We start from the raw sequence: 26,284 nt of genomic DNA, 5'->3' as shown, positions 1-26,284 counted from the left end.
TATATATATATATATATATATATATATATAAACCTGAGAATAGATTTTCGTCCATGTGGCTAAAATGACATCCAAGGCATTCAGATGCATTGCAGTGGCTGTTCCGCATGCATGTCAGAAAAGAATAGTGTCAAACAATATTTGAAAATAGTCTTCATAAACCAATCTGTTAGTGAGCCAAAGTTCCGACTTAATTGCTCATTTTTCACTTCACTTGGGATCATTCCGATTTCTATATTACACTAGTAAATGTTCACTGCAGCATAATTCAACTGTGCACTTAAAAGGAGATTTTCACTGAGTAGCAATACCAGACATAACCAAAAAAAAGTCACACTTTTATTCAATAATTTGTGAGTGTTTACTCCCATATGCATCGATAACAATTTCCATCACAGTATCGAAATGCAGGCACTTTGTACAACGAAATCAAATTACCCAAAAAGGAAACATCGATCAGCAGTGGAAAACTGGATTCTTGCATCGCTTGCAAATTGATTATGTCAGGTGGAGTGCCCAAAAAATATCATGTGAGCCTTTCTGTCTTGTAAGGGAAATAATTGAAAATAAATATGCTTCTTATAAAGATCACCAAATGAGAATGAATGCAATTCTTCCTAACTCATTCATCCCATTATCATCTAAAGTGCTTGTCCTCATTTGTGACATGGGTGATCTATAGTGAGTATATTGATTGAAAATATTTCAGTATGGTGCGCTGTGAGATTTTTCTCACTTTGAAAATCAAAGTTGGGAAACGCTGCACTCGATCAACAACATAAAGAGCCACAAACAGAACAAAAACATCACATTTTACTTTTGACCAAAATTTAAAAAAAACTTCCATTATCTGTATTGAATGCTTGGGTATTAAAACAACACAAAGTGACATCGCCAACTACTGGCCAGGCATACATATTACAGTGTGAACATTGTGTCATGATGACGAAGTTTTGTGGTACTATTTGGTGAGTTCTGACTAGGACTGGTTAAGACAAGTACTCTCATCCGCATGCTGATCGGCGTTGGCGTCATGCTCGTGGATAAAACTGTAACGGCGGTACACGGAGCCTCCTCGACTGGTGTACACCACGTCCACCTCGTCGCCGCTGTCCGGTTCGGGTACGCCGTGCGGCATGTTGGCGCCGCCGCTCAGTCTTTCGTAACTCTGCTTCCAACAGAGACGTCTCCTGGCTCGGGCCTTGACCAAGGCGAAGGCGAGAAGGGCTAGTGGGAGCGCCGCCAGCAGGACGACGGGCACGGCGGTCGACGTCTGATGGAGGACGCTCGAAGACATGTTGGTGTCTGTTACCGATTCGTCCTCTGACTTGGGTTCGGGGGCCTCCATGCACAGAGCTATGAAAAAGTAGGTGACGTAATTAAATTTAACCCTTGTGAACACACTTTGCAAACTATACACATTGCATCTTATTTTTGCTAATTTTGTAAATCTTTTTACTGGCGTAAAAATTACGGTTATTTCTGATTTTTTTTTTCTCAAACTGTTCAATGGCATCAGTTGTAGCCATACATATGTAGGTTAAATTTATTCATTCCCACAAAACATTGAAAAATGTAAGTTCTGTTTTTGTAGCCTGTGACGTGATGATGATACTTTTAGCCATTAACTGGTTTCTACCGCCACCTACTGTCTTGAGGTGAAACACAAATCAAAAAAACATTTTCTGTTCCGCTCAACAGACTGTTGAAAAAGAATTGCAGGAAAATCAATGTAATAAACACTATTAAAAAAATGTAATTATAATGGTTTTATATGGTCCAAAAATGGACAGTGATTATTTTTGTACACAAAATCTTGCATGCCAAGCTGCAATCACATAGAAATGTCAGAATCGTTGCATTTTGAAATTTAACATGTTTTAATCATCTGCTGGAAATTTCAGCTCCCTAGTGTTTTTTCCCCATGATTATTTTATATCATAAAAATAAGGACTATATAATAATCTAAGGACTTTCCATAATCTTCAACATAATGTCACAAGGTTTAAACACGTTGTAAACACACTTGAACATGCATACAAATACACATGGATAAGAAATTTCTTTTCAAATTAAGAGCAAATTATTTGGAACATGAAGCAATTGACAGCTAAATTGTGTTATAGCGACTGCTGTGCAAAACCTCGATTACCTGAGCGGCTGTCGCAGACGCAGCAATCGGTGTGGTTGCCTCCCGCCTGACAGCAGCGGGCACAGCGGCTCTCCACGGCGTGGAGGCCGGAATTCCGGTGACAAATCAGGCAGTGGTCAGGTCTGGGCCCGCTGCAATGCTTGCAAGAGCTGTCACATGGCTCGCACGTGGACTGCAGAGGTAGCCATTGCATAAAAAGGCCATTTTGAAGAGATAGTCTACTTATTTTGCCATTTTCAGTTAAAAAGTTTTTAATATTGTCTCCTTTTTTCAGCTGATTGAGAATGACATTTCATGGTCATGTGACATTCACTAGCTGAGTTATGATAGGTTAGCCAAGACTTCAGCAGGTATTTTCAGTTAACAGCAAGTAGAAAAATGTATTTTTAATAGTAAATAAAAAATAATTGAGTCATCAAATTAATTATAAACAACTTGATACATTTTTACTACGGAAAATGGACAAATAAGTCGACTATCTCTTTAATAATCCCTTTATGGAAAAACAGCATTTAAAACATTCATAAAAAGTACGAAAGTAATTTTGTTATATTTAGGAGTATCCCTATTACCACGGTTCAGCATTTGAAAATCCACTCCATTAATCACAGAAAAACGTGCCTCATATTCCACAAACGCATTATTAATCAGAAGGACGTGTTTAGATGACAAGGAGCGCATGATATCAAGTTAATTTTTACTCATATCGGGAACTTGGCCTTCCCCCCAAATTAGTGGATATTTTTCATATTTGTACTCATATTTTTCATTCAGATGAACGGCAATTTCAATAAAGAAAGCTGATTTCAGATTTAAGAGCTTTGAATTACGAGCATGATCTATGAAAAAACGAGTATATCTCAGGGCACCACTCTAGCTAACGATACTGCGCATAAGAAAACACTAGATGAAGTACTGTGAATATGTAGCATCATAAAACTGGTCTTGTCGATACAATGTGTTTGCAGCACACCTTTTCGGTAAAGTATCTCCCCTCCTGACAGCGCGGATAGCAGACTTTGTCCTTTAGCGTGCTGCCATTGTCGCATGTCACACAGCTCTGAGGAGAGGCGTCTGCCAAGCATATACAAGTTAAAATTAAAATCTGACACCGCAAAAAATGCCGTATTGTTTTTGGCGGTTGTCTGTCGGTCACCCGTGCAAGTATGGCAGCTGATGTGGCATTGCAGGCATGTGTCGCCGAGTCTGTAGAAGCGCTGTGGGCAACGCTCCACGCACAGCTTGGTGCCTTGAAGTTCCAAAAGGGGAGGCAGGCAGGCCCGGCAGGATTCGGGCCCTGGACCTGTGCACATCTCACAGGAGCGGTGGCATTTGTCACAGTGGGAGCCGGCTTGGTAGTAGCTTCAGAAAAAGCAGGAAAATAAAAGAATTGTGAGAGGAGCAATAAGTAGTTTCATGTTGCAATTCATTTGCTCTTGATTTGAAAAGCGTGTAGTTTCTCTCATGGCGTTTAATTAGATTTGCCTCGCAACAGTTAATCAAATGTCTTGATTCCCTCATGAAATGTAGTGATTGTGTTGATTTAAAAAAAAAAATAAAATAAACATGTTTTTATTCTGAAAAACAATGAGCAATGTTTCTGCCTATGTTCTGACATTTTATGGCTTAAAATAGTAATCGAATCACGAGAAAATTTTAATTTTGCATTTTCTGCACCATTATTTTGGCTGGAACTACTGTATTTACCATACAACTTTTTTTCTCCATTTTTTTCTTGCAGCTTACCTGCAGTTGTTTTTTTTGTTTTTTTTTAACTAGCCACCAGGAGACAATCCGCCAGTAAAGCAAATGTTTGTATCTGTCCAAGGTGTCAATTTATGGAACAACTTTTTAAAATTGATGATAGATGATGAAATTAAGACCGATGTATGCCAGATATGTTGAATTAAAACCGGTGCTTCTCGAATAGTGGCCCGGGGGCATTGATGAGCCCAGATAAAAACTTTTGTTTTTGTTTTTTTCATGTGAAGTGCAATTGCAATAAAATAAGAATTAGCCTTTTTTTTTTTTTTTAGTTACAGGTACTTTGATGCACTTGTTTTTTTTTTCCATTTTAGACTAAGCTGTAACCCGAATAAATAATTAACAATTGTTGAAAGTTTAATTTTTTATTGCTTTTTTTCTTTTGTTAATGTTAAAAAAAAAGATACAGGTATAGGTATACTTATACAATTTTTATCGATAATAATCTTATTTATAGTCAGAGAGTCAAGTGGGGAGGGGTCGCGAAAAGTTTCTCTTTCCTGGGGGGGCGCTTATAATTGAGAAGCACTGAATCAAAACCATTTCTAGTGAAAGGTTTAGTCTACTAAAAGAGCTTGCTCCAAAAGAACCATTCAGCGTCATACCCTGTGGGACAATGGCGGACGCAGAGATTAAGAAGGCGCAGGTATTTCGGAGAACACGTGATGCAGTCTCTGGGCGACGACCCAGTGCAGGTGGCGCACACGTGATCACACGGCAAACAGAACCCCAGCTGGGTTCCATCTGCCTCCTGTCTGCTGGTGTAGGTACCAGCCGGACATTCGCTCACGCAGGTCCTGTCTGTTAAATAAACAAACACAGACACGCCTTTTTTAAGACAATCCCTTTCTTTGTTATCTGATTGTATTTTCCCTTCTATTGTTTTACTGTAGCCACAAAATGGCTACCGGCTAGATTAACTTGTTGTATGTAAATCCACAAGTACTTTAGCGCAAGATAAAAGACATACATGTATTCGGAAACGTACTGTAAAGGAATCGGGGGACGGCGCAGGTCAGGCATTCGGCGCTGCCAAGCCCCTCGCAGGAGTAGCAGTGGCGGTGGCAGGCCATGCAGGTGAACTGATCGTCATGAAGGAAAGTTCTTGGCGGGCAGTCGCTATCGCTGGTCACGCCGCATAGCAGGGTGTTGGGATCCAGGACCAGGCCTCGCTCGCATTGGGTGCACTGGTCAGGTTCCGGACCGGAGCAGCTCACGCATGTCTGGTGGCACTCTGCACATCATCGATATTCTTCTGCCTTGACTTACAAAATTAGGCTAACCCTAACCTTCACTGTTCTGGATTAATACATGGATTTTGATCGTGGTTGTGTTTTATAGTGGTGTAGACCTATTTCTAATCTTTTGCTCCTGTCATGTGAGCAGCAAGAGCAACGTTAAAATAGTGTCCACACTGTTCAAAATTACTAGCATTTCACGATAATTACTTGTATTCATTTACAGTAATTTGTTGTGTTTAAGTTACCCTGTAATATTACAATGAAGATCTGTGTAAATTATAGCAGCCTTGGATTTTACAGTACTTCAGTTATTCTACAGTAGAATCCATTTATCAGTATGTTGGTGTAAATGCATTCAGAGGATTTTGCTGTATTCATTACTGTGAAAGTAATGCAAAATGTATCCATTAATTTACTGTAAATGAATGCCTGGAAAGCCTGCTTGGGCAGATTTTGGGATTTGACTGATAGGTCATATGATAGGTCATGTTAAGATCTATCCATCCATTTTCTAGCGCTGTTTATTCTCACAAGGGTCACAGGCCTGCTGGTGCCTATCCCAACTAACTATGGGCAGTAGGTGGGGGACACCTGAACTTGTTACCAGCCAATCGCAAGTCACAAAGGGACGAACAACTATTCACGCACCCAATCACACCTAGGGACAATTTAGAATGTCCAATCCCCCTGCCATGCATGTTTTTGGAGTGTGGGAGGAAGCCGGAGTGCCCGGAGAGAACACACGAGGGCTCGGGGAGCACATGCAAACTCCACTCAGATCCACTGAGGCGGATGTGCCGCCCACATGTTAAAATATGTATGCTTTTTGTACGTATATGAATGTACTGTATTTACAAATGAAATACTTGCTTGTTTTGAAATTGTATTCATGTATAAAATAAAATGTTTAGTTATGTCTTATTTTAACAATATTTGTATCATATTACAACAAATTATATTTGATATAAAAAATGTTTAAAAATCTATTTATTTAAAATGCAATCAATAACCTAAGTTACTAAATAAAATAAATGTTCGTGTGCTAGATCAAAGTTGGCTGTAATTTTAAATATATGCAGGTGCTTTTCTATGGGACACTCTGCTCTCTCATATTCCAAAAACATGTATGGTAGGTATATTGTGAATGCTTGTTTTTCTCTATGTGTGTCCCCCACCTGGTGGAGGAAGACAGCTGGGATAGGCCCCTGTGACCCCAGTGAGGACAAGCGGCTGGAGAAAATGGATGGATGAATATGCAGGTACACTATGTTTTTTTTAGGTGCACGAGATCCTCAACTGATATCAGGTGAAGAGGTGGTGTACACTGGTTGCCAGCTAAGGACATATATAGACTCACCTTGGCACTCTGTAGCTGTAGCCTCATAGTAGGTGCCAGTTGGGCATTCTTTTGAGCATGCGCCCTTATAGAGTTTGGGAGTGAATGAGGAGCAGGTCTCGCAGTCATCCGCCAACGGCCCGGAGCAGCTGCTACAGGTGGGATGGCACAGACCGCAGCGACCCTCATCCATGTCCTCATAGTATCCCGTGGGACAATTAGCCTTACACGCCCCGTTCAGCATCAGATACAAGAAACTGCATTCTGGAGAGAAATGGTAGAGGGATGGTTGATTGAAATACATTTACGTTCACCGTATGAGGTCCAACTCACTGAAGCAGGTTCTGTCGTCTGAGCAAACGTCGCAGTGAGGGGGGCAACGCCTGCAGGTGGCGTCGTCTGCGGGGTAAGCCCCCAGCGAACAGTTGAGCGAGCACACACCGCCCTCCAAGTAGCGACCGTCGGCGCAGGACAGACATTTTGTACCGGAGCCTTCGCATGTGAGGCAGGAATTGTCGCAGGCGCTACATGAGCCCTCTGCTGTCTCCCAATAACCTCTGCAAGCAAAACCAAGTGTTTGAATTCCAATAGCATTTTCATTATGACTAGACTTGATGCATTTTTGGAAACAATTTTAACACACACAAAAAAAAACAGTTTCAATTACTTATCCGGTCATTTTCAGCAGTAAAAAAGTCAATTTTCACCAGTTTTCTGGGTTTGGTCATGTGATGTCCACAAGCTATGCCGTGATTGGTTGTTACTGTTGTCATGTGATGTCATTTTCAGTTGACAGCAAGTGGCAATATGTTTTTAAAGGAATTAATTGAACAAATAATAATTTGTTATCGATTTAATAATCAACAAAATATCAACTTTTTACTGTTGAAATAATGTACATCAACTGTCCTTTTAAGGAAATCCTCTACCTAATTTTCACTTTCACTTCCACTTTTTTTTTTTTTTTTTTTTTTTTTATGACCAATTCCAGTTACGGGACAAATTTAACATATTCTCAATTCCTCAACGAACTGCACAACCGTTGATTTGTTTGTATCTCAAATAATTCATACAGTAGAAACCACTTCAACTTAAAAAAAAATCCTCTGACAAAAAAAAAATAATTTTCACATCACATTGACCACTTTTCAAACCATTCTTTTCACCTTTCTTATTTAAACCATTCTGGCATCAAAACATTTATCAATTTCACAACATCCGAGAAAATATTTACAGCAATAATTTATAGTTTTCACATAATTATACTTCTTCCACTTTCCTTCCACACTTATTGGAGAAATGTAATAAACTCCCAATTTCGCAACAAGCTGAAACACAGTCATTCTAATGTAAAACAGACCACATTTTCATGAACAAAGTCCCAAATGCATGTTGAAATGTTATGACTATGCCTCTGTCTCATAATTCGGCAAGGCTCACATTCTTCATTTCTAATTCATTCTGCGACATTTCAATTCAGAGTCTGCTCTCCGGCATCCGCAAGCAATTTGTGCAGAAATTGCCATTCCTACGGAAAGCACACTTTCTGGTATTTAACGTCAATATGATGTGATAGCCCTCAGGTGATTTCTTTTTTTTTTCTTTTGGCATTTTGACTCAACATCTTGCATTTCTCAGCTTTCACACACAATTAATACAGTAATTGCCATTTCTGGCAATGATAAAAAAAAAAAAAAAAAAAAATGCGGGGGCAACTTACTCCGGGCAATTTGACCAGCACCTTCCCTGATGGAGAAAAAGCTTAAAGCTGCCTTTGGAACAGTCGATGCAGTTATCGCTGGAGCCCACGCAGGCCTCGCAGTTAGGCGAGCAGTTCTCGCACAGCTGAGTGGCCGAGTTAGCGTAGGAGCCGGGGGGACACTGCGCCACGCAAGAACTTTCCTGGTCCAGGAAATAGCCTGTGAGACCACAATGCAGCGAGTGATTTTTCTTGTGAATTTGATTACGCAACAGGGGGTGTTTCTACCTTTAAAACACGAGGAGCAATCAAGCGATTGTGGGCCAAAGCAGGTCTTGCAGGAAATGTCACAGGTGTGACATTTACCATACTCCGCTGGAATTAAAAATGAAAAAATAATATCATATAATATAATCATATTAACATTATTGCATCACCAAATACATAGTTGCTTGCCTAAAAACATGGAAGAATGGAAGAACTAAGCTGCCAATGTGGAGTAAACATTTTTACTAATCCTGTAGTACTTATCATTATTTCCAAATTTTCTCGTTGGCTAAATGTTAAAAACATAGAATTTGTTTCCATAATGACACATCTAGTAGATGTGCATACCATGTAGTATTTTGGGAAATAAGATATTAGAATTTAGCTTACAAGTCCCGTACGCGGAACAAAACGTTAACAGAAAAAGATTTTTTTGTCCTGTATAGGCTGCACCAGACTATAAGCTGCAGGCTGTAACATCAGATAGTTGCGCACAAAGATGGTACAGTGAAAATTTTACATTTTTGGTTTTATTTCAAACTTTTTTTTTTTTTTTTTGCTGCAGCAACAATTTGCCTTCAACATAGACTGAATATGCCTGCCCTCTTAGAAACAAGAGCAGCTCCAACATAATTTGTCAATAGCATCACATTCTGACAGCTAGAATACTGCATCAACACAACAGTATCACGCCCGATTGCATTTACAACTGTAGCGTGCCCCCGGCGATGAGTAAAATCGCAGTTTAAACTCAAAATCAACACTTAGATAGCCTCTTCTGTCTCCCGTTGTTTACTAGGAGATTGCTCTCTGGTGGCTAGTAAAAAAACAAAACAAAAATGTAAACTGCAGGTAAGCTGTTTTAAGTGTGAGAAAAAAATAGCGGCTAACAGTATGAAATTTATGGTGAGATTCTATGTATTTGTAAGTACATTTGAAAACATTCGAAAAGACATGCATACCACATAGCTATGGTTACAGTAAAAAAATGTTTAGTAGTAAAAAGTAATATTTAATTTCAAGTATTTTCAAACTTATTTGAAAACGTGGATAAAATGGAGCATTCTGGGGAAAATTGCTTTGTAATTACATAGCATTTTGCCTACAAATATACTCAACCAGATTTACAGGTATGTTTGAAACGATTTAAACCATATTTGAAAATATATCCTAACATAATTGTAAATGTTTGAATGAGGTTGTCCATCAGAATTGTTTATTTCACATTGACAGCTTCAGATAGTTGAGAACTGAATATGAAGGTAAAACACTTGCACGAGCGGTCATAATAACGGGACGGTTGAAAACAAAACGAGCAGTGATTAAAATCTGGCAAAGAGCCTTGTTCTAAATGAGCAAAGCTTTCTGGGAAATGGAAATAATCTACTAAAACGGCTCTTGACTGATCTTGCGCAGAGAGGTGCCTTGAACGCAGCACAGGGTATGAAACCTCTCACAGCTCTGAGCATCCACTCTGCTCAAGTGTCCTTGAGCAAGAGGTAAGCGAATAAAAGTGTCAAACATCAGGTCAGCGTCATCTCGGCTGTTTTAGCACTTATCTCAAATACAAGCGCTGTACTCGTCGCTCAGGTGGAAAGTAGCCACATTCAAGGTTGAAAATTAACCTTACCATCAAAGTAGTGCCCCAGTGGGCAGTTTGCCAGAGGGCACTGCCCGTGAATGGGAGGGTTGCCCGCTAGACAGAGGTCACAGTCAGTTGCCCGAGGCCCATGGCATGCATGGCACGAGCTGTGACAAGGTTCACAGCGCCACCCGGTGGTGTCACGGAAAGTTTGTTGTGGGCATTCTTTCACACATTTGCCTCCTGTAATGTTCAGAGGTGAAAAAAACCACACTTGACAAGTGGGAAAAAAAGATCTAAATCTACCTTTTTGTGGGAATATACACAAATAAAAGAAATGAGAGCAACAAAAATAATTTAGATGTTTTTGCAACTTAAATATGTCCTACAACCTGGACATTGCAATTAAAAAAAGGAACAAACCTTCCTACAAATGGGATATCGTTTCTGAACCAAGTATAACCAAGTATATTCAAACTCAGGTTGTAAACTTTTTTAAAGTTGTTTATTTTTATTTTTTTTATCTTTTTTAATCCAGTGGTACAATATGTATACATTAAAGGAGCAAGAATCTTTGAAATGAATAACTACTATAAGTACTATATTTGGAAAATCAATTCATCCATCCGTTTTTTTATAGCAATGATTCTGAAACTTTTCTCAATGATGCATCCCTTGTTGAATATTTTTTTTAGTCAAGTACCTCGTGCAAGAAAATTGTGTCAACTGAAAACAGTGATCAGCTATTCTGAAGTTTTTATCTCTTGTATGGGTGAATCTTTTTTTATTCTTCGCAAACTTGATGTGTTATCATAATTCATAGATGAATGAGCTAATGAAAAAACTCTAAAAATAAAGGCATATAAGTTTAAACTGAAGGAGTCAAGGAGGGAGACTATAACTATATGATTTTTTTTTTTTAAATTAGCAATTTCTATGTACTGTATGTGAGGACTGATGACTAGTAATTTGTAATAAACAAAATGGGCAGGCATACTGTACACAAGTTACTTCATGTTCCAATTACTTTGCTCTTAATTTGAAAGGTAACAATCGTTTCAACAAAAAGCATCCAAGATATGTATGTACTGCATATGGCTTGTGACTTAGTTATAAATTGCACCAAAAGGCGTTAAATTAGATTTGCTGATATCATATCTTGCACACTTGCACGCACGCAGATACGATAATTTGCAATTGAAATGAAGGGTAAATGGCTAAGGCATACAAATGGACTGTTCCCACAGATTGAATGTAAAACAGCAGTACCTATAATAGTAACTAAGGAGCAAAATGGAGAAAAAAAATCAAAACTTGGTACCAGTGAGAAAGTAATCTGTCTGACAGGCAAGACACTCTGCATCATTCCTGCAGTCTGTGCACGGTGTGGGGCAAGACAGACACACAGTCCTGCCCTGGTCCTCATAAGTGCTCTGGGGGCAATGTCTGCGACACCGGTGCCTGAAACTGTGAAAGAAAAAGTTAATAAACAACCCAATGTAATACCAATCACAATATTTACCTTTCTTAAACAATAATCTAAAACCCGGCTTTGGTATAAATGTGTGTAAAACTGCTCGATAATTATTGACAAACCTTTTTTGGAGCCACTATGTTAAGCTGTTGTGACATTTTAAATGGACCTTTCAAAGTGTCACAATAGAAGAAGATGAATGTTGATACAAGCAAGTCCCGCCCCCTCGACACAAGAGAAATGCTAAAACATCAACCACAGTTGTATTGCTTTCATACAACAGCAGACAAACACGCAATGCCTCAAGATTTTCAAGCTATATATATTCTTTCCTCTTAAAACGTGAACCCTAAGTGTGATGTCATTTTCAGTTGACAGCAAGTGAAAACACGGCCACCCTCATGAGATGGAAAAAAACAATTAGCTTTTGCTGCTTAATTCATATTCCACACAACCGATATTAATCAGAGTAGCGAGTTTAGACTAATGAAGGCACATGGAACATATTTCGGGACTGACTTCCCCTTTAAAAGAAAGAAAGTTAATTAGCATTTATTTGGGGCTCAGAGGCACAGGGAATCATTAACCTGTCTGCTGTGTCCCCTGAGGCCAATCTGAGCTATTAAACCTGAGCCAACTGTCCTGAAATGTAGCGCAAAGCAAAGATGTGCACCGAAGATGTCACACAGCAAAATTACAACGAGCAAAAATCCACTAATCCTCCGGGTCTGTTGTGCCACCTTCCCTAATGAGAGTCTGACCCAATGACGAGCCAGGCTGCAATCTCTGTGGCGTTGCCGTGGCGCTGAGATGCCCCGGCTGTTTGAGGGGGAACAGCTGGAGGCGCCACATAGTATCAATCAAGTCACGCACAATAGCATCTGGCGCAGACCCGGCACTGTCTCTGGAAGAAACGCACCACTTGAGAAACTGCGGGATGTTTGAGAATCCCTCAGTGCAAATATTAGAATCTCCATTCCAAGGGGGCATGACAGCATTACCCGAGCGACAACTCTTTTTTTACGTTCCTTTTCTTTAGGTGTGTGTAAGTTAGGTAAAACCTGCTGCGGATGCATTATAAAGTTAACCTTCAGGCCATGAAACAAACCTGCTGAGTGTAATCCAAGTAAATTCTTATTTCCTTAGAGAGGGAGCTAAATGTCAATAAATACCAAACATCCATCACATTTTTTTTCAAAGGGAGGCTACTTCTACAGACTCATTACTTTTCCATTAGTGCCACACACCACAAAAGGAGGAATATATAGTTATACACTCAACTTTATTTATAGAGCACTTTAAAAAGACAATCACACTTGCTGACATCCTAAATCTGCTTAGGTTCCTTAAAAGTAGACTTAAAACACATTTTTTCTTCATATTTTACCTTTAACAGGTGGTGTACAAATAGTTGTTGTTTTTTTTAAGTGCATGCATGCCATTTCGTATCACGATTTCTGAAATTTGACATCTAATCAATTATCCAATGACTCACAACAATTTTCATAATATGTTAACTGTTTAGTGAACTTAAAATGTCCACATCAACAGTCTCACCATTTTCCAGGGTTAATAATCACCCAGATTAATCAAAATCTAACCAAGAAAATGGTGAACATTAAATGGGAGATAATGAATTGAAAGACCAGTTGCCAAAGACAATGTGTCACATCTACCCCCTCTGCTGGCTTTGCATGTTATCCCAACAAATAGTTTCCTCTAGCTATTATAAGCTTGCATGATTTCAACCAGAGAAACAAAAAACATATTTGGATGAAGTTTTTCTTGATAAATCAAATACTGTATAGTTTTCCTACTGAGAACAATAGGTAAGAGACCATATTAAAAATTATATTCATTATATACTGTATGAATATGTACGTGAATGGCTTAGGACAGCAAACAACAATTATATAAATAAACAATCAGTGGTGTAGTGGGAATTTTGAAGTGGGTGTACGCGATTCTGGGATGTTCTATATATACATACAGAACATCAATCATAGACTACAACACCAGTTGAACTAACGCTAAATTTAATGTTTTACTACCCCAAAATAATCACAGGCCAACGTTATTAAGCATAACTCAAACCGAAATAAAAATTGAACGTGGCGTCGGGAGAAGTGGGTGGATGGTGTACCCCCGTGTACCACGCCTACACCCCTGCAATTAATCGAATAATAAAAGACGTTTTATAGGTTATCATCTGATTATTGAAAAACTGGACAATATTTCAAATTGACAAGGCAGAAAATACAAAACTTAAATGAATTGAGATTACTTTGCTGGTTTGATTTGTAAAATATAAGAAATAATTTTTGATTTTTTCAGCGTAAATGTTTGCTCATATTTTATTTTGATTCAACAAATATTGAAAATTCTGCGTAGGTGGAGGACTACAGAAATGGGAACACGTTTAATAATGTATAATAAATACAAATAATAATAAATTGGACACTTTTAAATTACACTAAATCTCAAAATGATTAATCAGTTGTCATAAATTACTGTTTAATTTGACAATTACTTCTCAATTAATCAATTGATCCCTGAGGCTCTAAATGAGTTATTGGAATTCTATTCTACTAAATATCTGCCTCATCATCAGCCTCAAAAAAATCCAATCGGGTCCTAAAAGTAACCACAACTTTTCTCTGTGGACCCATTGAGCCATTGCGGGAACGATTCCACTTGGTGAACAGATTTTCTCCATAATTTTGCCGGCAATGCAGGCAACAATTTTGTGAGGCTCATTACCATCACATGTACAGTAGCTTGACTGATTTCCATACAAAGTACACACCAAAGCCCAAAAGCATTCATAACCCTATCCAATATGTTTTCTGTTGAATGTGTATGCTATAGCTGGAATTGAAACAAGAAAATATCAATTCCAGTGAAATAAAACAACAGGTTTATAGGATGAACTTCACCTCCTGTGATTCTGGTAATGTCAAGCTGGGCATAAACCCGCAGGCAGCCTTGCACTCTTTGCATACAGCTCCTTTTATTTGTTTGCAGCAAACCCCACCTCTGAGCACCACTCCGGCTCAGGTAACAGTGTCTCTTTCTGAATGCGAGGAAACCTGACTCATACAATGCCGAAAAAGAAGCAGAGGCAAACAATCTGAGGTCTGTTTAAGCTCTCTAAACAGTGATTCACAATGTGGAAGTGATAAAGTCGGTGTCAGAAGAAGTCGGCCAAAAGTCGTTTTAGTGCACGGAGTAAAACATCATAACTATATAAAACAAAATGAAAACATTGTGTACACATGGGACTGAAACATTCTTATTCAAGAATCTTCTTTTACCCAAACACTTTGGAATCAAATGTCAAATAATCAGATGTTTACACACCGCCAAGGTGAGTGCGGGAAGAAAATGTCACTCATTGCCAGATAAAATTAATGGAAGATTAAAAACTCACAGGAAATAACCTTGAGTACAACTGCTGCAAATCTCAGGGTCTTCTGTAAAAATAGAAAAAAAGGATAATTTTAGCTTTTACGAGACATAACAGATCTTCAATCAACACACATTGAAGTAAAAGAGGCTTTTACCTGTGGAGCATGTTTTGCAGCCCATCTCACAGTCAATACACTCGCCAGTATCGGGATCCTGCACTTGTCCTAGAGCACAAAGCCATACAAATCTGACATTTTCTGGCATTTTCTGTAATTACATTTTATCTCTTTGAATTCTGTCCTCCCTTTGTAACGTTTTTTTAAGCAGCAGTGTGTCCAGTGCAGGTCTGAAAGTGTTCACCAATGTTATTTTGTGCTTGGCTTTATCAAAAACAAAATATTTGGTGGCCTGTTTACCTATATCACAGCGTGCCGTTTGGCAGAGCCCATTATGGAGTTTGTAGCGTTCGCGACATTTGGCACATATGTTGCCATCTGTGCACAGTTCACAATTGGCTATGCAGGGCAGGCAAGCATAGTGACCCCTGTCAGGATACAGTCCGCGGGGGCAGTGCGTCCGACAGCGACCTTGGTGAAGGAAACGTTCCTGTCCATCTTCATCTGAGGGAAAAAAAAGCAAAGGAGCGTTTTTACAAACCTGATGGACTTTTCTCTAAAAACTATTCTATGCAATACAACCATTATCCGTTTTGCATACTGCTTAACTTTAGCGCTGCTGATTTGGGGCGAAGTTCATCGTGGCATTATATCTTCAAGCAGTTGTCGCCAGTCAAAAAGAAAAAAAAAAACATCATAAAAACAATCCATACAGAAGCAACCCTATCTTAGATTCCGAATGAGAAGAGATTGGTTATAATGCACACATGCTAACCCACAGGGCCGTAGTCCTTTATGTTTTCCAGGTTTCCCTCCCCATAACACCTGATTCAAATGATTAGCTCATAAGCAAGCGCAGGAGCTTGAAAACTATGCTAATCATTTGAACCTAGCGTTTGGGAGGGAACCATCGAAAACATGTTAACAGCTTACATAATCATGCCCATAAGCATATCATGAGTTATGTTCGATTTTAAAAGGGTTTCTGCAGTTTTCAGCAGATCTAATCTAATTCTTTTTAATGCTATGTTAGGAGAAGTGCATTTTTCTTTTCAAACTAAAAGTAAATTAACTGGAACATGAAGCAATTAATTTTTAAAGTGTGTTTGCAAAATATTGTATCCTTTTATTTTGGTAAACAGTATATATATATATATATATATATATATATATATATATTTCACAGGTGGTACATAACTGAAAAACACTAACTTCAGGTATTGATTAAAAGCAAAATGAAAAACTGAAAACAACCCTTGTGCAGATGATCCTAGGGTGGCTTGTGGCTTAATTACATTTTTAAAACAAGGTAGAACATTTTGCAATGCGACTCCTTGAAAATGTACATTATCGGATTTTAAAGCTTGGATCATATTTAATCGAAGCTGGCAGACAGGCTGTTGTTTAACGTGCTATATGTCAGTTTCTGCACCTCAAGGTATCTATGAATCAAAAGATCAATTCTGCTACGATGCTGGCAGCTTAGTTTTTGTATCTGGACTCATTTGGACCCAAAATGGGAAATATTGTGGTGCTGTAGTTGATTAAGCTACATGGCTGCGAGAAAATATCTTCAGCGCCAGTTTGCGAGCCGGGTGTTTTGTTATTCTAAACTTGCATTTGCCAGTGATCATAATTTATTTAAGGCTACATCTGTGTCAAAACAATAGATGTACGCCTTTCAGTGAAACAAGAGTGGAATTAAAGAGAACAGGGACATGCTAACTTTATTTCAAGTCACATGATTACAACCTCACATTCTAATGCAAAAAGTATATGAAGTGAGTTATGGAATTAAAATGAGGTGTCACAATATATGAAATATCTAGACCAGGGCTGCTAAAGACTTTCTATCACTGTCTGCAAGTTGATTGTGAATTTAGTATTGGTAGATCGCAAGACATCACGACAGATAAGATTTTGTTCCCCTCTTTTATTATTATACCTGTGCACTTATGGTTTGAGCTGGTATGCGTGCTGCGGAGGACGATTGCATGGTGACGTCATGCTACATGCTCGAGATTGTCATTGTTTGTGTTGCTGTTTGTTAGTGATTAAACCAATAAAGCTCTGTTACAGCATTTGGGTCATGGTATGTTGATTAATCAATTGAAAAGATGTCTTTAATGATTTTGGGCTTGTTTTATTGCCAATATTGGTTAGTGTGCATCCGACTTATGGTGCTGAGCTGTATTGGTGCCCTATAGTTTTAGCTCACAAAAAAAAAAAAAAAATCACAGGAGGCAGGCTGCTAGACCTTGAGCTAAAAAAGTTTTTGCAACCCTGGTCTAGACACAGTTTGCTTATATATTCTGTGGGCTGAGCTATGACCCCTGTGGCATCCCTAAAGGCAACGGGAAACACCATTATCTGATTCAATTGGGGATAGGAGAGTAGCCACACACTGCACCTGCTTTTTGAAATGCCTCCACCTCCAAGCATGCACAAACACACATGATGGCTCTTTGACAATACACTGCAGAGAGTGACTTCTGATGCTCTTTGAAATGCAACATCAAAGACGACATTCAGAGTCGTGTACCACACATAAGAATACTGCAAGACTTACAGACCGGGATGACCAGAACACACACAAATGTGCACGTTACATGTCTGTGTGTGCGTGTGTGTGGCAAAGAGGTTAAACCCAATGAACTGCACAAGTAATTCTAGCCAAAGGGGATATTTTCTTCTTTCCTCTGGATTAACAAAGAGCCTATTCTAACACGATCAGATTACGTTGAAAACGTAGGAGAAAAATGATCACACCTACATTTTTTTTTTTAAGAATGTCAACAGGCTTTCTGTGAGCAGAGCCGTTGAAAAGCCCACCTCTGTTTTAACAAGGGTAAATGTTAAACTACAAACCACTTTGGAATGTTTGAAATTGTCAGCCATTAAAACGATGGACATAGCCAAGCCATTTCCTCCAACATACAAATAAAACTGATTGATAGTCAAGGACTTAAAACAAATCTATTTAATCAATTAAACACAAATCATGCATAACATACAACACTTGCTCACGTAAATAACAATGAAATCCAATCTTACAGTCAAAACTGTATTATTTTCAACGAATGGATAACATTGATTTCTTGTGCGCCAAGCAGGGCATCTATTCACTCACCTACTCCACAGGTAGTGCACTCAAACAGCTCATGGCCCGAGCACTCGGAGCAGGTGGGATGGCAGAGAACACACTGGCTCTTGAGCACAAACTGTCCTCTCGGACACGACATCGGAGCTCTGCAACCGACGAAAGCGACGAAGAGGAGCTGGATCGCTCCGAATAAGAGAGACCTCATGGCTGTGGTGTGGCGACTGCAAAGTGAAGAAGAGGAGTCAGCGGTGCCGCCGACTGACTCGCACCGACGCAGTGTCCGTGCATGCAGCAAGTGAAGCACCCTGACTCAAACACCAGCCCACCACTGTAACTTGCTTGACCAGTTCAGTGGGAAGTGGAAAAATGGTCCGTGTGCAGGATTTGATTAAAATAGATAGATAGATAGATAGATAGATAGATAGATAGATAGATAGATAGATAGATAGATAGATAGATAGATAGATAGATAGATAGATAGATAGATAGATAGATAGATAGATAGATAGATAGATAGATAGATAGATAGATAGATAGATAGATAGATGAACAATTATGAGTGTGCAAGAGAATATCCAAACATGCATTGAAATTATGTGTGTGTTGTAATCATCTGACCTAGATTTATCCAAAAGTAAAATCTAGGTCGCACCCGGTTTATTGAGGTTTACGGATGTAAATTAGAGGGATTCGGCCCCCCCCCCCTGGTTATTTTTTTCTTTTAAATTGTAACTACAGCAACGCGGGTAAAACTAATGTTAAAGAATTATATAAATAAAAACAACTATTTTCGGGTTGTTTTTGGCCGGTAGAGGAAGCCAAAGAGGGAAGATAAACAATTAAAAATAAATCTCAAGTTGAGCGTTTGTAAATATATCGCAAGAAAGTCGCTTTAATTGGCACTAAAATCTACAAATATACAAACAGCACCGGGTTCGGGAGTCCAAAGTTGAAATTTGTTTTTAATCAGGCACCACAGCGTCCTCTCGCGGGCTTTTGGGTCCTCACGCCAATAGGCGCGCGCGCGCCCGCTGCGTGCGTACGTGCGTGTGCGCTCCCGAGCTCCCGGCCGGTAGTTTACGTCACGCATCAGCCGGAGGGGGCGTGGCTTATCTCTACTGCAGCGGAGGAATATGACATGGGGATGAGCGAACGCGAGAGAGATAGACACCGAGAGGCGGGAGGGAGACGGCCGGCTAGGAATTAACGGTTCGCCAAGAGGTCTGGACTAAAAACGGTATGATGGGGCGCAATGACTGACGGCGGAACGGTAAGACTCACTCAGGTTTTTATTTTTCGGGGGGGGAATTACCCACCCCCCATATAGCGCGACAGGCCCCGCTTCTACGACGGGTTCAGTGGCGAGCACAATAGGTTAGCACTGCGGACAGGTGCACCTGTCTTCGTTATGTGCGTGGACGTGCTTCGATGCCTTCAACTTTAGCTACGGTTTAGCTCTTATTTTTAGCCTCGAGGCGCAAATATCCGAGGCCAGACATCACGACCACTCGTCGTGATTCGTCGTTAACCGGCGTCGAGGAGTTAAACACTGTCAACATCAATGTAAGGCTGTGTAATTAGTCACAAATAGCTATTTGTGATTTGTAGTAGGAATGTACACGTCCATGTGACAACCGGCTGTATGTTGGGATGGTGGCCTGTTTTATAACCATTTGACAGTTAGGTCAATGAACCTATGTAGCCTACCTCACAGAATATCAATCATACTTTTTTTCTGGGACAGTTGCTTTAACAAGGAGACAGGTGATAAACGTGAATTATTTAGTCAAAAGTGGAAAAATGCAACACTGCACTTGTAGATTAAACCTTGTTTATCAATGCCCTAGTTTATATCTCTCATCACTGAGTGCCTTCAGGTATGACAACGCTACAATTTTTTTTCTAACTTTACATCTATGTCTGTCATTCATTCACATGTGTGGGAAAAACAGTCTAATGAAAAAAATCCAGTCTTATTTGAGCTCTTGTTTACAACCCATCGATCCAACTCTAACCTGCTTTCTGGACAAAGCTAAAACAGAGCCACAAAGCCAAGGCGAGCCTGTGGGTGCCAGGCTAAGCCGTGCCATGTCGTCTCCTACAGAAGGCTTCGGGAAGAGAGGGCACTTGGCACCCGATCAGTTACCACTGTGAATTCTGTTCCTGTCAGTGACATTTAGCTGCAGAAAATCAGAACAGAGATGACTGTTGGTGTTGAACTCAGCTGAGCTTTCATGTCACTCATGGCAGCGTTCGGACAATGCCCACTGACATTCCTTTGCAAACATCCCTGCCAACATCCCACTACCTCCATTACCTTAGCAAAGAATTCCCCCATTATGGTGTGTAATGGTAAGAAAAATGAACAAGAAAGTTTTGGTTCCTTGAGTAAAATACATCTGACCTTCATGGTTTTCTGTCATGTCTAAAATCTGTAAAGTTTAGTCCTTCCGGGGAGATTATGTGAGTCAAGAGACTCATGTAATCACCGTACAATCACTGCCCTTCTTTAAAGTGGACCCTGTTCTGCAGACCTCCCTACAGGTGGTGAGGCCATGTCAAGTATCTCCCTTCATGCAGTGAGGTAATCTAGAGGCCACTGAGGAGCTGTTTTCACAATGTGAGGCAACCTATTTATAAAGCAGAAGTACAAACAATTTGTTGGTGCGCCCATGCTCTCCTGATGTTACAGCCATGAAGTTAGATTTGAAAAAAAAAAAAAAAAGGTCTGAATCTGAATAAACTGTACCATGTAAAAATGCTCGTATTCAGTTTGAACCACAGTGATTCAACTTTTGCTAAGATTGCTGGGTATATTGGCCAAAATCTCTTCTTATTCTAATCAAATTCCCAATCTTAGTAATCATCCAAGCCTTCCTTGACTCCCACCATGTTTTTATGGTTCAAACAAAAATTATGCTGTGCTTTATAATAAATTGAATGTGTACATGTAGAAAAAACATTTTTTTTTTACCTCAACTCATAAATTATATTAGAAGTCAAAGTCCTCTTTTTATTCATAAGATTTGTTTAAACTTATGATCAAGCATTTTTAAACAATTTTTAATATCATTCACTCACACTGAGTGCTGTTTAAATTATAAAACAATGAAATGCTCTGGAAATCCAGGGATCACGTCTGAAAAGTCATGATCGGCTGACGATAATGTGGATTTAAACAGATATCATGTCATGTTGACAAGATAAGGCTTTACTGCATGTGCTGCCACTGCCTGTGTGGCTTTTGACATTTTGATTGCTTCATAACGGGCTGTAGTGTGATATTTCTCATGAAATAGTGTACTGATAGACTATAGAACCTAATTAAAGGTGCATTGCTTTACTGTCTCGGCTGGGTTGGTCTACTATTATTATGCAAAGCCTTAAATGGTTTATAGAGTTTTAATTATCCCTACGTTGTCACATGTGATGATCTATATGAGTTATGTCAGCTAAAGCTGGTTTTATTGTTGAAACATTTCAGTCATAATATCAAGCGTTCTTATTTTCTCTGTTGTGCACATGATCCAAAGAAAAATACAAAGAATATGCAAAATGTCAACATATGACTTATAGACATCAGCTTTGTTCTAACGGAACTCAGTTCCGTGAGCATAACAAGCCGAAAGGATTGCAATTGATCCTACACTGGCACCAGTGCTGGAAGCTGGCTAGTTGCCGTAGACGCCCTCCTTTGTAGGAAGTTCCCTGCGAGGCCAAGTGGGCACAGCTCTCCCCTGTCTTCCCGCAAATCAGCAACAAGGGAATATTTTTCCAAACCAAACAGAACACGGTCGCATAGGATACCCTTGGTGGCTCAATTCAGTTTCATGAAAACCCACAGTAGGTCATTTTCTTTCACTCTGAAAAAGAGGTCAGACCTCTTTTTCTCAGCGAGAAAACCCTTCTGGAAACTTTCCATTTGTCTGTCAGTTCCTTTCTACTGAAGGAGGCACTGTAAAGTATACGTAGGCTCAAATCAGTTGTTCTGCTGTTGCTCATTGTAGATTTTAAGTAGCAAAAACAAAGGACTGCTCTCTGCGGCTGTCTCATTGAATGCTTACCAAACAAATGAATGACATATTGATGAGTAAAGGCTGTAAGGATGCACTTTTTAGATCCAGTAAAGTACTGCACTCGATTTTGTCAACAGCTGAAACGTAAACAAGGAAAGCAGCTTAAAGCAGTTGTTTTTGAATAGTCACCCTCAGACCCACATATCTATTTTGTCAAATGGTTGCGATCCACTTAGCCTTTAATCCTATGTAATATTTTTAAACATAAGGAAACAAGCTTACGTTTTCAAAGTGCCTTGCAGAGCACCTTATTGAGAAACTGAGAGTGAGCATAACAGTCCACAGGCATAGTGAGTATCAATACATTTAGCATCAGAAATGTTTATTCTTTTGGGGCTATTAAATGTACTGTAATTCCCCAAGTTATTACACTTCTGCTGCACGCCTGTTAGATTAAATTTAGATTTGACATTTCACTGTAAATGAATCCTCAGAACATGTTGAATTCTGTCACTAACATATCATACAATCAGTATTTTTCTGAAAAACACCTCTAGATCACAAATGTAAAATGATAAAGAATGTTTAAAAAATCACTAAAAGTAGAGTGTGCTTTCTTGTACCGTATAAACATGTACAGTGTTCAGTAATCGGTATATAGTATGTATTATCAGATCAATAGCACTTGAGAGCATTTTACTCACGGACCATATTTTACTATTACTTTTTGGAACTTTTTTTTAAATGTCTAGAAGCATTAGACTCTTGTGCTATGAAGGGCCTTGACCCTTGGCCCCAGTTGGGTGCATGCGACATTGGATTGGAAAAAGCACAGTGGAGAAAGCAGGTTTCACCTGCTCTGTGATAGCAGAGCTGGAGGGGCTGATATTTAAGCGAATTATGAACTTGTCCTGCGCCCTTCAGCAACCACAGCTTTGTTTTGGTTGAATGCCACACATGCAGTGGAGTCGAACATTGGACTTGACTGGAAAGTGGCATGTATCAAATCACAGCCCCTGCATTTACATGCGGTGTAGATAAACACCGCTTTTGTGTTAGCAGAGCAGCATCGATTGAAGCATACCTCAAATATTCGCGTTTCAACAACAACAAATCCTAGCTCTGTGCACGCTCTTGCTGTGCTAGCAGTGTGCAGTGTGGCAATGAGACGTAAAGTGACATTATTGCATCCTGCAGCATTTCTCAGCCAGCATGGGAGTCTAGACTTTTAAAGGCCCACAAGTTGTAAAACAGGGTAGGAGTGTCACAGCTGTGTAATGATATTTGCGAATGGATTCAAATGACTGCGGCCTCTTGGCTGCTGCCTTTGCAGAGGATATCCCCCTTTGGCCTGGAGCCCATGAGCAGCTGTCTATGTGTCTCTTACACAGTCATTTCCCCAAACAGCAACAGCTAGGTGTTGAGAAGGGTTTGGGGATTTATTTCGTATACCAATTATTTCGTCATTCTGTGGGAAAATAACTGTGATTTTTATGTGGCAATCATACATTTTGTTTATCTTTCTACAGTAGAAACCAGGGGTTTTCAATCATGGTCCTCGAAGGCCCATCTCCCGAATGTTTTATTCCGTATGTCTCCCTGCTGCAAGACACCTGATTCAAACGATCAGGATTGTTATCCTGCTTCTGCATTGTCGATTGTCTGATCATTTGAATCAGGTATGTTGCAGCAGAACTAAAAAAAATCCATAACACCTGCCATGGAGGTCCAGGATTTAAAATCTCCGGTAGAAAGAATGCGATAGTTTGTCTGACCAGTTTTGTAGTGGGCATAGAAAATTTGTAAGCCAGATAATGACTTATCGGTAAATTAATTTCACAAAAATCTTACAGTATAAAAGCCACTGTATATTTCGTGTTTCTTCCTAGAACTATAATGCGCTATCACATAACGTCCATGTACTGTACATGTGTCTTCCTATAATGGGAGAGAAAGCGTTCAAGTGCAGTTTCCCTCCCACCTGCTGCATATCCATCTTGCACGTGGGTGACCATTAACTCAACCTGCTACTGCATCATGGACGTATATAAGCAGCACATGTACAATCATAGAAAAGCAACAGGTGGTTCATCGGGTGCTGTGCTTTCCTCTTGGTCATTATTTCTCACTGTCTCACTGTATTTCACAGGAGAGTATTCATTTTCCATTAGCGGACATGTTGTGGACTTGAAGTAATGAGTACATCTTGTGTGGTGCCAGTTGAGGTAAATTAAGGCTGTGATCTGTCATTTTCACAGAAAAAAATGGTTAAAGTTTGGTGTTTCTTTTTTTTTTCCTTAAAAAATATCTGCAATGCAAGTGAGCCCAAGTGTAGATAATATGACTTGATGCACACAGCTCAGTAGATGACACGTTCGCAATAGAGCAATTTTGCGATTGCACTGCGGTGAATAAGACATGAGTTAATGCTGTTACCTAAGTGTGGGCTGCTCAGATGCTAGTTGGCTGCTCGATCAGATATTTGTCACACTGTTCCTAAAGTGCTTGTTCTGTAACCACAAGATGAAGAAGATTCAAGGTAGTAGAGGTGGAAGTTTAATTTACCCCGACATTTTTAATATACCATAGATTTCAATGTTTTTGTTGGTTTGTTTTTGCTATGGTTTCATTTCAGTGTTGATTTTTTTTTTGTTTTTATTTTTTTTATTGTTTTTTTAATGACCATGCTATCCAACTAGGTAACATACTTCGTTATGTAATGTTATGAGGAACCACGACAGAATATTTTGAAAGACCTTCAACAGATGACCATTTATGGAAAATGTTACGAGCATGGAAGTGATTTATAGCTTGACTTGTTTCTCAGTACAGTAAGTCATTTATTGATGTAGGAGTGGAAAGCTGAAGCAGTTGGAGTGACTTCCAACGAAAAAACATATTCATGCTTCCTTCCTTCACATGCTTAAGCTTCGTGTTCACAATGAATGATGCATGACGGATATTTTAGTCTTTAATATGAGAACTTTGACACCGACTGCTATGTTTGCCAGAGTTCTTGCTGTGAGGTTGGTGAGGTGTTGCTTGCTGTGCTCTACTTGGTAGAAAACATGGAAAAAAAAATCTCTCTGTAATGTTCATATAATGTCTGCTTTAGTCTATGGCTCCATGTATACCACTTGGAATGGATTGAATTTCTAATTGAAACTTTTATAGCTGTCAATGGCAGTGAAGATCTATTTAAACTGATCTGGCTCTAAATTAGTTAATGTAGTTACATTATTGTGCAACTTGTTTACATTTCTCTTGCTTTGGAATTATTTTCTCTCCTTTGCACCTGTCAATCTGTCCCAACCCATCATATGACCTCTTTTGCTTGTGTGTGTGTGTGTGTGTGTGTGTGTGTGTGTGTGTGTGTGTGTGTCAATCGTTGTTGTCCTGCTTTTTAGCAGCATCAGCAAGTTGACACATTGTTGTGTATAAGCAAAGATGGCAAGGCTAGTTTTTCACTTTCTCAACCAAGTTTGTGGTCATTTCCCACAACCGTCTGCATTTTATTTATGTAGAGACCTGTCTGTACACCTAAGACATTTTGGTGCCTTCGTGACTTGAGTTTAGGCTTTGTGAACAGAATAGATGTTTAATGTTCATCTTGGAATGTGAGTTTGTAAAGCAGTGGAACTCCCTGTTCTCCACAATATGACTCAAATGATAGTAAGGAGAAGCAATATGATGATTGGAGTCAGATGGTATTATAATCCTTCTACTCAGTTAAAATTGAGGAACTGACAGTGATATTTGTATTACTGTGTGTATTTCAGGGTTTTCTGCATCCCCACTGTCTTCCTCTTCTCCTTGATTTATGAAGCCATGGACTAGAGCTCTGTCTCGTCCTGACAGTCCCAGAGTCATCTGATGGCGTCACATCAAACCGCAGCAAAAATACAGAAGGTAAGTTTGAAAAGCAGTTAGAAGCACATGTACAGATGTTATTGAAGCATACAACATTTGGGCGAACTTTGACATCCTTGTTGCCACATTAGTCTGTAAGATGGAACAAGTAATTACAGTTCATGTAATATTCACTGTGGTACACATTAGGTACATCTGTGCAAGCTAATGGCATGCAATATTTATTGGAAGCATTATAATTCAGTTTCTTTAGAAG

The 26,284-nt window shown here is 39.4% G+C and overlaps 2 protein-coding genes across 2 annotated transcripts in view; one reads left to right on the top strand and one right to left on the bottom strand.

Moving 5' to 3' along the window:
* Window positions 1-317: 317 nt before the first annotated feature.
* On the bottom strand, window positions 318-18,368 carry LOC148422504 (uncharacterized). Its single transcript, XM_088417261.1, has 16 exons — window positions 18,170-18,368; window positions 15,340-15,543; window positions 15,079-15,147; window positions 14,946-14,988; window positions 11,363-11,508; window positions 10,090-10,284; window positions 8,481-8,567; window positions 8,214-8,412; window positions 6,827-7,050; window positions 6,515-6,757; window positions 4,905-5,150; window positions 4,522-4,717; window positions 3,309-3,514; window positions 3,126-3,226; window positions 2,153-2,324; window positions 318-1,356 (listed from the first exon to the last, which is right to left on the bottom strand). The coding sequence occupies exons 1-16, from the start codon at window positions 18,345-18,347 to the stop codon at window positions 980-982; spliced, it is 2,886 nt and encodes a 961-aa protein (XP_088273387.1). The 5' UTR covers window positions 18,348-18,368; the 3' UTR covers window positions 318-979.
* Window positions 18,369-19,284: 916 nt separating this feature from the next.
* Window positions 19,285-26,284, top strand: part of otud7a (OTU deubiquitinase 7A) — a 29,729-nt gene continuing 22,729 nt past the window's right edge. The window contains exons 1-2 of the mRNA XM_088417817.1: window positions 19,285-19,412; window positions 25,938-26,067. The gene's annotated coding sequence lies outside the window, so the exon portion shown is untranslated. The remainder of the gene's footprint in view (window positions 19,413-25,937; window positions 26,068-26,284) is intronic.

The sequence above is a fragment of the Hippichthys cyanospilos genome, chromosome 6 (assembly GCF_059441005.1).
Source record: "Hippichthys cyanospilos isolate Australia breed blue-spotted pipefish chromosome 6, RoL_Hcya_1.0, whole genome shotgun sequence".
In the NCBI taxonomy this organism is placed as follows: domain Eukaryota; kingdom Metazoa; phylum Chordata; class Actinopteri; order Syngnathiformes; family Syngnathidae; genus Hippichthys; species Hippichthys cyanospilos.
The sequence above is the reverse complement of the archived record's forward strand: the minus strand, read 5'-3'. Positions and strand labels throughout refer to the sequence as shown.